Source organism: Trifolium pratense, linkage group LG5 (genome assembly GCF_020283565.1).
Source record: "Trifolium pratense cultivar HEN17-A07 linkage group LG5, ARS_RC_1.1, whole genome shotgun sequence".
In the NCBI taxonomy this organism is placed as follows: Eukaryota; Viridiplantae; Streptophyta; class Magnoliopsida; order Fabales; family Fabaceae; genus Trifolium; species Trifolium pratense.
In genome coordinates this window covers 48,220,376-48,233,894 of record NC_060063.1, presented here as the reverse complement: position 1 = coordinate 48,233,894, position 13,519 = coordinate 48,220,376, and the positions used below count along the sequence as shown (strand labels likewise).

The following is a 13,519-nucleotide window of genomic DNA, read 5'->3' as shown; positions in this document are numbered from 1 at the left end:
TAGGGAGGACCGCGGTTCGATCTCCGCAACTACGATCGAGAGGGGGCTGGAACCACTTGATATCAGAACTGACCCCCGAACCAGATTCAACTGGTGGTGAAAAACTAATATATATATATATATATATATATATATATATATATATATATATATATATATATATATATATATATTCACACACAAATTTTAACTCAACTCACAAAAATGTCGAAATTGTTAGTGTTGAATGCTATGACCGGAGTTCAAATCCCGATCTCTCCACTTTATTTGTATGAATTTTTAACAGCTTTGTCATTTCGTCAATCAACTAAAAAAGGAAAAGAAAATACATATATTCTCAGTAATAAAAAGAAAAAAGAATAGATATTCTTAATTTGTTCCTCTTTTTATATATTATTTCATGCATTTGTATTGATGTGTTTGACTTTGCAGCAATAAATATTGTTTATAACAGAATTTAGTTTAATAGAATTAATTACGGCGAATTGAGCTTCAAGTAATATATAAAATCACATACTCCATATGTTAAACGGAAAATATTTTCATTTGCAACTTCAACCCTAAACAATTGTCTTCTTGTCAAAGGAAAAATTGTAAATAAAAAACAGTCCAACCAAATATTCAAAATAAAATCTAATGGTAAAAATAAAAAATAAAAAAAACCTTTGTACCAATAAATAAATAAATAAATCTGCATTTCTCCAGAACTTTCAACAGATTCATGATCTTTTTTTAAATAAATAAACCAGTGATTTGAGGGGTTTTCAAATTCATAGAACATCAATAGAAAATAGTAATAACAACGAGAAAATAATTTGTTTTGAACTTCAGATGAGAAAAACGAATCAAGATCATCCTCTCCATTTGTTTACATGAGGAGAATAAATGGAGATGATCCTAACTCAGTAAAATTAGTTGGATTGTTATGAATCTCTTCCCTCTTACTATTTGTGATTGCGGTCATACAATTCATTCTTAATATCGACGATGTCTCGTGTTATAAGTTTTACTAATATAAACATTTGTATAAATTGTTTATCGAACCTTAAATATATCCAAAAGAAATTTAGTGAATAAATGAACTAATTTCATGAAATGTACATTTTTCACATCTCTGAAGAACAGGATGCAATAAGAAAAGGATCCCTAAATTAGAAATAGAAATTTCAAACAAGGACTAGAGGCGACAAGCAAAAAGAAGATAACGGCGACAACGGTGGAAAGTTAAACATCCCCTTAACATCATTATTATCCCAAAACCCAGTTAAAGCTGACGGCGTTAACGGCATCTCTTTAAAACAGTTCACATCAAATTCTGTTATTTTCTCCTTTTTCACAACCGGTTTCACTTCTACTACCTCTTCCTCTTCACGGCACCGTTTTCTCTCACCGTCGCCGGAGGTCTCCGCCGCCGCCGTTGCCGCCGTTGCCGCCTCGTTGACTTCAAGTGGAAAATTGAGAATCGCTTTAGATCCACGCATCCTGAAAGCAGCACTGTCATAGGCTTTAGCAGCTTCAATAGCTGTTTCAAACGTTCCAAGCCAAACCCTTGACCCGCGTTTGTTCGGGTCACGGATCTCAGCGGCGAATTTTCCCCACGGTCTTCTTCTAACTCCTCTGTAGTGCTGTTTCTCGGCAGCTTCAGGTTTCTGTACAACCACCTCCGGTTTCGGATTTTGGCTTCCGAATTGGATCCATTCGGTTGTTTTATTCGGGAGAGCTATTTCCAGCGATGGTTTACGATTCACTTTCTGCTTCTTCTTCTCTACAGTTTGTTGAGGATGTGATGTTAGGAATTTAGGGCTCTGAGGTTGAATTGGTTGAGGTTTGTAATCAAATTGGAAGAGATCGGTTGAATAATGATCCAAAGAAATTGAAGAATCCAAAGTGGTTGAGTTAGTTTGAAATTGAAAATCAAAATCAAAATCAAAATCAAAGTCAAAGGAAGGTTGTGAAATAGGAGATGGAAGTGGAGAAAATTCACCTAAAAGATGTAATTTGATTCTTTTAAGAGCTGAAACTTCTTCATCATAGTTAGCCATGAGTATTTTTGTTTTTTTATTAGAAGGAAAATAAGAAGCAAAAAGTTTTGGAATTTTAAGAGAAGAAAATAAGAGAGGATAAGATTGTGTTGTCTTTGATTTGTGGAAAATGGGTATATATAGAGAAGATAATGGTGAAAATAATGAGTGGGTCTGTGAGTGTGTGACTTTCTACTGTGGCGCTACGATGCTACCAGGAAGGAACCATCCTAATTCATTTTCTTCATTTATTCTTCTTTCTTTCTTTTAGGTTTGAATATTCTATGATAGCGAACACTTTTGTTAATTTGCTCCTCATCTTGTCCATGTGACCATGTCCACTTCTGCATTTTATTAGTAATATTAACCCATTCTTCACTGTTTTTTTGTCCACCCTCTTGTCGTTTCTTCAATGGCGGTCCTTTTGATTTATGCATTTTATTAGTAATAATGAACAATGACACTATAGAAAGGAGGAGAGATGCTCTAGCAAGGTCATGATCACTTCTGAGTAAAATTATGTTGTAAATAGTATTAGAGTGGAGTAAAGATCTATAAGAGGATAAAAGAGTTTATAACTCATTCTCATACATATAATCATTCTTCAAAGTTTTCACAACATGTTCACAATCACTTTAGAAAATGACGCTCTAAATGTTAAGAAGTCTCACATCAGTTGAGAAATGACATGAATATGTGTTTATAAAGTATGAGCAATACCCATCATACAAGTCAGTTTAGTAAGGATGATTTAGACTCAACCCTCAATTCTAAGATGGTATCAGAGTCTCCTCCATGATCCGCTGGGCCACTTGGTATCAAGTTCTGATCAGATCATCTACCATTTATATTCGTGCCCAAGCCCAACAGTGTTGGGCGTGAGGGTGTGTGTTAAGAAGTTTCACATCTGTTGTGAGATGACTTGAATTTGTGTTTATAAAGTAGGGGTAATCATCACCATACAAGCCGATTTTGTAAGGATGAATTATGTTCAATCTCCAATTCTAAGACTCAAAACCATTAGGTATAGCTAGAAGAAGAGTATGCTTCAAAGTGGTGGCTTTGCCTTCAGGGGTTGTGACTACGAAAGAAAAAATCATTGTATGAGCTTGGATAAGGGAGCCTAAGCTATCACGATAGCAAACTCTGATGTCAAACTTCCTCTCAGTCATGAATAAAGTTGTAACAAGTCTGAAGCAGTGGAGCAAGTTAAGACCGAATTGACTTGCTTATTCTCCCAGATACAAACATTACGAGCACGCCATATACTCCATAAGATAGTAGCAAACAACGACAGAGTGGAATTGTTGCTCTAAATGTTTGAGCACCTTGCCGAACTTAAAAGTTAGATAATAATTCTCAATTGTGATTCTTTTTGCACTTTAAACAATTATGTTGAGGAAGAAACTATTCCTTGGTTGTGGAATAACTCAAAAGGAGTGCTAAGAACACTATTTTTTATATTTAATATAACACTTACTCTCTTATTGGTTGAAATCAATTTGAGTAGCTCAATTTAATAAATATGTCTCACATAAAATAAAATGGTGATACCCACATGAATTTTATCCAATTCACTACTAGAAATATATATTTATTGGCGGCCAACTGACACTTTAATTTGCCAATATATAGTTCGCCAATAAATTTATTGGCGGCCCAAACCCCTAAAAAATGGGCGAGAAATGAGACACCAACTTATTGGCCGCCAATGCTACCACAAAATACATTTTTTTAAAAATAAAATAACGTGCTAATTCGTTTTCACATCCAATTTTCAATTTTCGGTTTCCTCCCCTTCTCGCTATTGCAGGAGAGTGGATTTTCTCCCGTACGTAACCCATTGAGTGCAATCATAGCCCTTAGATTGGAAAAAATAATAATTTGGAAACAAACTTTTAAGGGTAGTGATTCACACTTCTCCCTCTCAAATGCATTATAAAATTGAGGGGATCCTTTCTCCTATAGCAGGTTCCATGAATGCATTGATCCATTGATTTCTAAATATGTTTCAGTTGTTTTTGCCTTGAAAATCTCAGAAAATCATTTTCAGCAGTTTAGGGATTGCGCTGGGCGCGGGGCGTGCCCATTCGTGTTCCAGGCGCAATTCTGGCCTACTTGAGGAAGCATGTCCCTGGCTTGGGCGCAGGCATGCCTGACAGGATAGGCTCGGCGCAAACCTATTTATAGGCCTCACGTTTTTTAGGGTTTCTGAAGCCAACAAAAGACTTGGGCATACTCTAGGGTTGAGGATTGATTCATCACCTTGGGAAACACTTTCATATTGAATTTCTTGGCCGCGGCAAGAAATTTGGGGAAATGGTAAAATTTGGAACAAGGCTAAAACTTGTAAATCTCTTTGGAGAGTTTCTTTGTAACAAGTACTTCAAGTTTGATAGTATAACGGAGAGCTACTCTCTCCCCCAAAGTAGGCCGTTTTGACCGAACTAGGTAAACAATATTCTGTGTTCTTTTCTCTTTCGCCGTTTTATCTTTTGATTGTTATTATTATTGTCGCTCTCGCTTTATTTGGTTACTTTATTTTATTTGCTCCACACATCAAGATTATTGGTGTGATTTTAATCGAATTCACAACAGTTTCTTTGTTTTTTTTTTTTTCACTTCTTAATTTTACAAGTATCAAACAATATGTCAATATTCACACTCACCCAACATTTTTGTCTCCTTATTGTATATGAAAAGGTTTGTCAGTTAAGGGATAAATCCAAACTGTGTCATTGATATAGAATGAATTGCATTTTCCTTTTGAATATGACCCAACTTTTTCGACACATGGTCAGAACCAAATATGAGAAATGGTACTCATGAATTTTGAATTGGGATTGTGAAGAAGAAACATTTTTTTAGTAAAAGAAGAAACAATTTAATGGATTTTAATTGGGATGGTAAAGAAGAAGAAGAAGTGTTTTTTTAGAGACAGAGGTTGTGGTGGACTGGTGGTGTATCAACGAGAAATTGGGATTTTACTAGTGAAAAGGCATTTTTTAGAGACTGCGGTGTTTTAGAGCCAAATGTGAGAAGATAATGGCGCAAAAGATTGTTAGAGGAGTGATATGTTCTGATTTGTATTTTTAGCTTATTTATTGGCGGTCTAGGTCGCCACAAATTCAATCCATTTTGTTTTCAACTTATTGGCAATCTAGGTCTAATTCAATCTAACATTCCTCTTAACTCAAATATTGGCAATTCTAATTTAGTAGAGAATGATCTTCATTGGTCTTCTTTATTTGGTTTTCTTCTTGGTGCAACTTGGTGGTGAACGTATTCAGGTAGTTTTTCACTCCGCTCATTTTGATTACACAATAGTTATTCATATCGCGAGAATAAATTCTTTAGAAGCACTAGTTATGCAGAAGATAGATTTTCTCAACTTGGTGGTGCGAGAAAACTATGACATTGTTGATATTCATTGGAGCAACCCTCATCATGCTACAATAAGTTTAACACCAATGGTCAATCCTTGACGGAGGTTTAGAAACTACGCGTGGAGGTGTGTTTCGCGATGAGCACGAACATTGGCTATTAAGGTTTACTAATAATGTGTGTGCAACAAATACTCTTCAAACTGGATTTAGATTTTAGAGGATTACTCTCTGTTTAGGGTTCAACCCCTCCACTAAATATAAATTAATCATTGGACTTTAGGATTTATAAATGGTTAAGTAGACACTTTGATATAAATACAAAAAGGAATTTAGTGAATGAATGAAATAATTTCATGAAATGTACATTTGTCAATATTAGAAATAGAATTTTCATACGGCAACTAGAGGTGACAAACAAAAGAAAGATAACGGCGACAAACAAAATCCGGTGAAAGCTGACGGCGGCATCTCTTTAAAACAGTTCACATCAAATTCCGTTATTTTCTCTTTTTTTACCACCGGTTTCATTTCTACTACCTCTTCCTCTTCACGGCACCGTTTTCTGTCACCGTCGCCGGAGGTCTCCGCCACCGCCGTTGCCGACTCGTTGACTTCTAGTGGAAAATTGAGAATCGCTTTAGATCCGCGCATCCTGAAAGCAGCACTGTCGTAGGCTTTAGCAGCTTCAATAGCTGTTTCAAACGTTCCAAGCCAAACCCTTGACCCGCGTTTGTTCGGGTCACGGATCTCAGCGGCGAACTTTCCCCACGGTCTTCTTCTAACTCCTCTGTAGTGCTGTTTCTCAGCAGCTTCCTGTTTCTGAACAACCACCTCTTGTTTCGGATTTTGGTTCCCGAATTGGATCCATTCGGTTGTTTTATTCGGGAGAGCGATTTCCAGCGACGGTTTACGATTCAATTTGGGCTTCTTCTTCTCTACGGTTTGTTGAGGATGAGATGTTAGGAATTTGGGACTCTGAGGTTCAATTATTTGAGGTTTGTAATCAAATTGGAAGAGATCGGTTGAATAATGATCCAAAGAAATTGAAGAATCCAAAGTGGTTGAGTTAGTTTGAAATTGAAAATCAAAATCAAAATCAAAATCAAAATCAAAATCAAAGTCAAAGGAAGGTTGTGAAATAGGAGATGGAAGTGGAGAAAATTCACCTAGAAGGTGTAATTTGATTCTTTTAAGAGCTGAAACTTCTTCATCATAGTTAGCCATGAGTTTATAACTTGTTTTTATTAGAAAAAGTTAATAATTGATTGAAAATAAGAGGGAAAAATTTTGAGGAGATGAAGATGAGATGAGAAGAGAAGAGAGAGGAGGATAAGATTTGTGTGTTGTGTAAGTTGATTGGTAAAAAAAGGGTATATATAGAGGAAATAATGAGGGAGTGAGTGAGTGTGAATTTGAACGTGCAAGCGACTTTCCTCTATTGAGGCGCTACGATGCTACCTCGAAGCATCCCAATTCCCAAACATTTACCCATATCCAAAGGTGGATACTTATTTTTTTAAGTAGCAGTATCTGATAAGTATTTTTATTGGAGCAAAATATAAAGAGTATTTAATATGTACGGGTTCTACAATAAAAAGTGATACCTATTTTATTTTTGTGGGTCCCATTTATAATGATGTATAGTTATTGGTGGAATGTGTTATTGATGAGACCCATTTAGAACTTTTTTAAGATATTTGGGTTGGAAGGATTGAGTACTTATTAGGTACTATTATTAAAATATTATAAATAAGTGATGTGTACACGTGAGGTCCAGAATTAAGTACTCAAAAATGAGTATCTCCATTGTGGATGCTCTTATAGATTTACTAGTAGAATTATACAATCTCGCTGCGGAAATGGATTGGATTTGGAGTTGTAGAAAATCACACTTTTCATCTCGACCTTTAGATTAATTTAATTTATACCACAAAATAATGATTTAATTTGTTGTAACTTATACTACCATTTAAAGAAAAGATGATAATTTTTAGTAAATAAATGAAAAATATCTTGAAACATAACTCAGTTGGCAGAAATATTACATATGATTGCATGATTACATATTATTGCAGGAATTAGAATTCAAATCCTGATACTACCACTTATTCACTTTAAAATGTGAAATACTAGCCACTAAACTACTTAATCAAATAAATAAATAAATAAATGATGATAAAAATAAATCTTTGTGTACTTTATAATTTTAGAAGTCAAAAAATTATTTTTTGTAAACAAAAATTACTATTTAAAGTAACCTTAACTTGTAAGGGGACATGTTAGCATGCCACACTTTTATTTAATATACAAATACTCGTACAAAATAATTCACATGAACATTGATAGATGCAAAGTCAATAATGATCGTATTTACATCAATATGTTTTATTCTCATGTTAGCTTTGGCCAATTTATCCCTCCATTAAATTAAACCATCTAACCAAACTTAGGGTCAGTATAAAATTGACTCATTAAAAGATTGGCCCATGATAGACCATTATTTTCCGCCAATAGATTTTATGTCATCCACAAACTCTTATTATGGTCTAGAAATATCGGACAAAGATGGAAAATCAAAAGAACATCACACCAAAACGGAAATTCAAAAGAACACCGTAGTAAGATAGAAAATCAAACAACACTAATGGAGACAACAAAATCACAAAAAGAAATACAATATAAAAATCTAATTTATGTGGAGTGTAAGAAACAAAGGATGACAACAATGCACCTTTCAAACAATCAATATCAATATTTGTTTCAATTAATTTTTGAGACATGATCAAAATTTGCAAGAAAAATAAAGTGTATGACTGAAAATAGTTGAACTTGAGATGATTACGATGAATAAAATGAATGGAAGACATTAATAGATATAACTCAAATTCAAATCTACAATGCATCTTATTTAAATTAATTTGGAACTGAATACTGCAAGAATCTAATGGAAAATTAATTAATGTAAAATATGGGGAAAAATGAGAGGAAAGAAATTAATTTATTTCTATTTAAAAAAAAAGTTATATGAAAAGAAATTGAATGTGTATTAGATAAAAAAAATTGGAGTTGTATAAAAAAAAAGTGGGGTTGATTTCTATTTAAACAAAATTAAACATTGATTTTATATTTATTACATGTGAGTTACCAAATTATATCAGATTGATTGATTCAGCCTACTGTCAAATGCACCAAATAATTCTTAAAGGTCGTGGTTTCGATTCTTGTTGAGGTATTTTTTAATATTTTATTTGAATTAAATTAGGGTTAAAATGAGCGAGAAAAAGATTAAGTTTAAGGTTAGTGTATCAGAATAAGCTTGGAATATAAGAGATGAACTGTGTTCATGTAATTTTCTCGATTAAATAATTGTCATTTTTGAATATAAATGTAATTTCAACTATTTTTCATTAACATATCTTTGCTAGAAACAATTAACAAGAGTGTTTAGAAGATAATATTAAATTTCAATTCAGCTAATTATTTTATTAAAAAATCTGCACAATCTAAACATATATAAATGTTAATCTTTCAATAACCTTCATACACCTCAAATTTTGGTGAATATTTTGTTTTATAGCTAAAATAATGTCACTTCAAGGAGTAACTTTTTACTGGATTATCATGTATAAAAATTAAATCCAAACAATTTTGGCCGAGTTTCGATAATATTTTTTTTCATCATTAGTATTCAGTTAATCGAACTGTCTATCTGATTTAAAAATCAATTTTGAAATCAAGTGGTTTTAATCACCTCCCAATTACAATTACAGAAAATCGAATTATGATATTCTCTACCAACGGAAGATTGAATTAAGGTATTCTATACAAAGTTAAGCGTCAATAATTAACTACTAACTATTGGTTCTAATAATATTATTGTTATTGCGCATCACGATGCAGGCACTTTGTTTGCTGGGATTGGTTTGTCCTATTCAATTTCGTTAATTTTTCTTGCAGACAAAAACAATAAGTGAATGAATGAGTCCAAAATAAAATATAAAATATACAAACATTATTTCAAGGGCACGAGAGAGATGGCCACACCACATACCTTAAGAATTTGAGTGGGAGTTGAGATGACAATGCATGAAAAGAGTTTCAAAGGCAAAAAAAAGAAAATTAATCTAGTTACAAACTTTCATAGTCGGTGGTCGAGTTTGTTTGCATGTTTGGACATTAACTAATTAGTTATTCATGTAATCTTTGTAAATTTTTGTAGTTATTTTTGGTACGCCTTATGTCGATGAGACTACTTTGTGGTTATACCGGAGTTGTAGATCATTAATTTCTCAGACGTGTTGGCAAATGTTGGATGTTCGCTTGGGCATGATATTGTTTTTTATGATGTCTGCCCGCCTTTCCTTAGTAATATTATGTTAGAAGACAATTTGGGGATTAGTACTCCAAGATTTATCTCTTTGTAATATTCCTTCTTTCCGGGCTTTAAACCCTCATGAATATATAAAAAAATGATTAAATATGTTTTTAGTCCCTACATTTTACCCTATAGTCAAGAATAGTCTCTACATTTTTTTATGGTAAAAAAAGTTCTACATCTTTTTCCGCCATCAATTTTAGTCCTCGGTGTTAAATTTTTAACATATTGATAATGTGGCATTAATTTCTATTAAATTAAATTAAAAAATAAACTTAACTATTAAAAAAATAAACAAAAAAAGGTTAAAAAAATAAAAGAAAATAGATAAGAAAAAAAAAAAAACTCCAACCCTAATCTCTCCATTCCATCTCCCTCCCTCAAGCAGCAACAACAACCCAATTTTGAAATTATCTTGCTCCTTCAGAAGCAGTTTCATTCTTCTTCTTCAAATCGATCACATCCATAAGCAGCATGACCATTTCTTTTAAAGTAAGTTGTTTTACTATTTTATAAAATAAAAACTGATACAAAATCTATGTCGTCGAATTTTAATCAATAGGCTATCGATTACAGCTTGACTGCATGGTTAACAACTGCACTGAATCCAATTCCTCATCAACTCCCATGATTTCTTAACTCCTTAACTAGTGAGTAACCTCTTATTTATTCTCTTTAAATAAAGAGGTTTATAGCCATTTTCAAATATCTCAAAAACACATATTTACCTTATTCTCTCGGTGCACGTCTTTGAGAGTTTAAGATAGAATACTAATAAAATCCCTAAAAAAAATTTATCATTTGAATTTTGGCGAGAGTTAACAAAATTTAATCAATGATTGATAAGTTAAAATGACACTCATCTATCTAAATCAATGGTAAGACTTTGTCCAAAAAAAAAATAAAAATGGTAAGACTTAAATCAACAATTTAAAAAGTTTAAATAGACAAATAAATTAAATAATTTCATAAAATTTACATTCCACATCTCTATTCAGGATGAAATTACAAAAGAGTACTTTCGAATACAAATTTTAACATAAACACCGTATATTCATACAGTTCTGAGTTTTATATTACTTTCTCTTCGACTCGAATCATTTTTTTTTGCCTTTCACCACTAATTTAATCTGGTTCGGGGTCAGTTTTGACACCAAATGGTTTTACTTCCTCTGATGGCATTTGCAGGGAATCAAACCACGGTCATAGCTCTTCCAAGTTCAGCATCAATCAGCGATGAATCATGTTACATCAAATTGTATTTCAACAATGTGTATCGAGATACTAAAATAACACAACCTTAATAAAAGCATCCCTAAAATAGAAATTTCAAACAACCACAAGAGGTGACAAACAAAAGGAAGATAACGGTGACAAAGGTGGAAAGTTGAACATCCCCTTAACATCATTATTATCCCAAAACCCAGTGAAAGCTGACGGCGTTAGCGGCATCTCTTTAAAATAGTTCACATCAAATTCCGTTATTTTTTCTTTTTTCACCACCGGTTTCACTTCTACTACCTCTTCCTCTTCACGGCACCGTTTTTTGTCACCGGAAGTCTCCGTCTCCGCCATCACCGCCGCGTTGACTTCAAGAGGAAAATTAAGAATCGCTTTAGATCCACGCAGCTTAAAAGCAGCACGATCATAAGCTTTAGCAGCTTCAATAGCCGTTTCAAACGTTCCAAGCCAAACCCTTGACCCGCGTTTATTCGGGTCACGGATTTCGGCCGCGAACTTTCCCCACGGTCTTTGTCTAACTCCTCTGTAGTGTTGTTTCTCAACAACTTCCGCCTTCACAATCACCTCCGGTTTCGGTTCGGGTTTCCCGAATTGGATCCATTCGGTTGTTTTCTTCGGTAAATCAACTTTCAGCGACGGTTTTCTATTCAGTTGAGGCTTTTTCTCTACGGTTCTTTGAGAAATTAAGGGTTGTGGACTCTCAGTTTCAATTAATTGAGGTTTTGAATCAAATTCAAAGACGGGAAATTGTGTTTCTGTTTGAAAGAGATCAGTTAAGTAATGATCCAAAGAAATCGAAGAATCGGAATTGATGGATTTTGATTCCGATTCGGATTGAGATTGAATTTGTTCCGTTTGAAATTGAAAATCAAAATCAAAATCAAAATTTAAGGAGGGTTGTGAAATAGGAGATGGAAGTGGAGAAAATTCACCTAGAAGATGTAACTTAATTCTTTTAAGAGCTGAAACTTCTTCATAATTAGCCATGATTGTAATTGTAGATAAATATGAAAATTAATAATTAAGTTGTATATATATATATAAGTTGTTTTAGAATTTTAGGAGAAGAAAAAAGAGAGGATAAGATTGTGTATTTTGTTTGTCTAAGTTTAGTGGAAAAATGGGTATATATAGAGAAGAGAAAGGTGAAAGTTGAAATGATGAGAGTGTGTGACTTTGTACTGAAGAAATTAGGATGGTAGTAGGAAGCATCGTATTTCATTTTCAGAATAATTCTTAATTTGTTTATTTTTTCTTTATTTGCGGTTTGAATATTCTATGAGGGACCATCCTTGTAAATTTGTACCTTTGTCTATGTCAAGTGTATCTGGTTAATGTTAAACCATTTCACTGTTTCTTTTTGTTTTTTATGTTGTCGTTAATTTTTTTTTAATAGCAAGTTGATGTTACTTTATTTTTGAATGATAAATATATTATTATTAATAACCGATTTTTATATAAGACCAATAGAGATTGAAAAGCCAAACTATCTATGAAGTATGGACACAGACACGGACACTGATATTTTGACATCGATAAAAATTTGAAAAAATAATATAATTTAGTGTAAGCATAAGTGTCGGTATCGGTGTTGGACACAGACACCGGCACGTGTCCGATACGGACACGCCTAACCTGAGGAGTGTCGGTGTTTCCTAGCAAACTATAAAACAAAAACGTCGTATATAAATGGAATACCGATGAAGAAAATCAAAACAGATACCACCTAATAGAGATCCATATTTTTAATCTCTTTCTTAGAAAGACACTTCCCAACCTTCAGATCATCAAAGAAGACATCAACTCGACCCATAGATATGCCCCTAGACTCGAACTCTCGATCTCGAATTAAAAATGATCGGTCCATCCGAATCCAAAAAGCATATCCACGAGCCAAAAGTTGATGGGACAACGGTAAAATGAAAATCTAGATAGATAAGTCTCAGCTCGCAGTCCGACTCCAAAAAGTCAATACCGACACAGAAGAGATCATTCAAATAAAAAAAACTTACAAGTTTCGGTAGATTTCAAAACTAACAAATACTCAAATGAAAATCTAAGCAGACAAGTCCTAGCAAATTGACGTACTTAGATGACGTTCTTTTTTTATTTCGGTATATACTAGTGAGGAAGTTTAATAATTAATCTAAGCAAGCAAGGATTAAAATATAATGAGCATCCGTGCACATGTTACCAACAAAAAAAAAAGAAGAAGAGAACGTTTGACCACAATCCAAATATTCAAAACTATTTGTAAAGTTTGATTAAAATAAAAACTATTGGTAAACTATTAGAAATCAAATGAAAGTAGCGACGGTCCTCTGCTCTTGTCTTGGGCAATCTCAGCGTTGAAAATACTTAGGTCCGTTTGATATGCTAAAAAATAAGGGACTGGACATGACAACTCTAGTTGTACTGTGTTTGATTGTAAAACTGTTTCAGGAACTGGACAAACTGGGTGGCAATGGACAGGACAAAAACAGAATTTTTTGTCC

The 13,519-nt window shown here is 33.4% G+C and overlaps 3 protein-coding genes across 3 annotated transcripts; all 3 read right to left on the bottom strand.

The window, feature by feature from the left end:
- Nucleotides 1–1,052: 1,052 nt before the first annotated feature.
- On the bottom strand, nt 1,053–2,213 carry LOC123885160 (ethylene-responsive transcription factor 6-like). The gene has a single exon (XM_045934424.1). The coding sequence runs from the start codon at nt 2,040–2,042 to the stop codon at nt 1,167–1,169; it is 876 nt and encodes a 291-aa protein (XP_045790380.1). The 5' UTR covers nt 2,043–2,213; the 3' UTR covers nt 1,053–1,166.
- A 3,509-nt stretch (nt 2,214–5,722) lies between these two features.
- On the bottom strand, nt 5,723–6,750 carry LOC123883629 (ethylene-responsive transcription factor 6-like). The gene has a single exon (XM_045932522.1). It carries the CDS (start codon nt 6,629–6,631, stop codon nt 5,798–5,800), a length of 834 nt encoding a protein of 277 aa, XP_045788478.1. The 5' UTR covers nt 6,632–6,750; the 3' UTR covers nt 5,723–5,797.
- A 3,961-nt stretch (nt 6,751–10,711) lies between these two features.
- LOC123883628 (ethylene-responsive transcription factor 5-like) lies at nt 10,712–12,166 on the bottom strand. Its single transcript, XM_045932521.1, has one exon. The coding sequence runs from the start codon at nt 12,009–12,011 to the stop codon at nt 11,112–11,114; it is 900 nt and encodes a 299-aa protein (XP_045788477.1). The 5' UTR covers nt 12,012–12,166; the 3' UTR covers nt 10,712–11,111.
- Nucleotides 12,167–13,519: the final 1,353 nt, after the last annotated feature.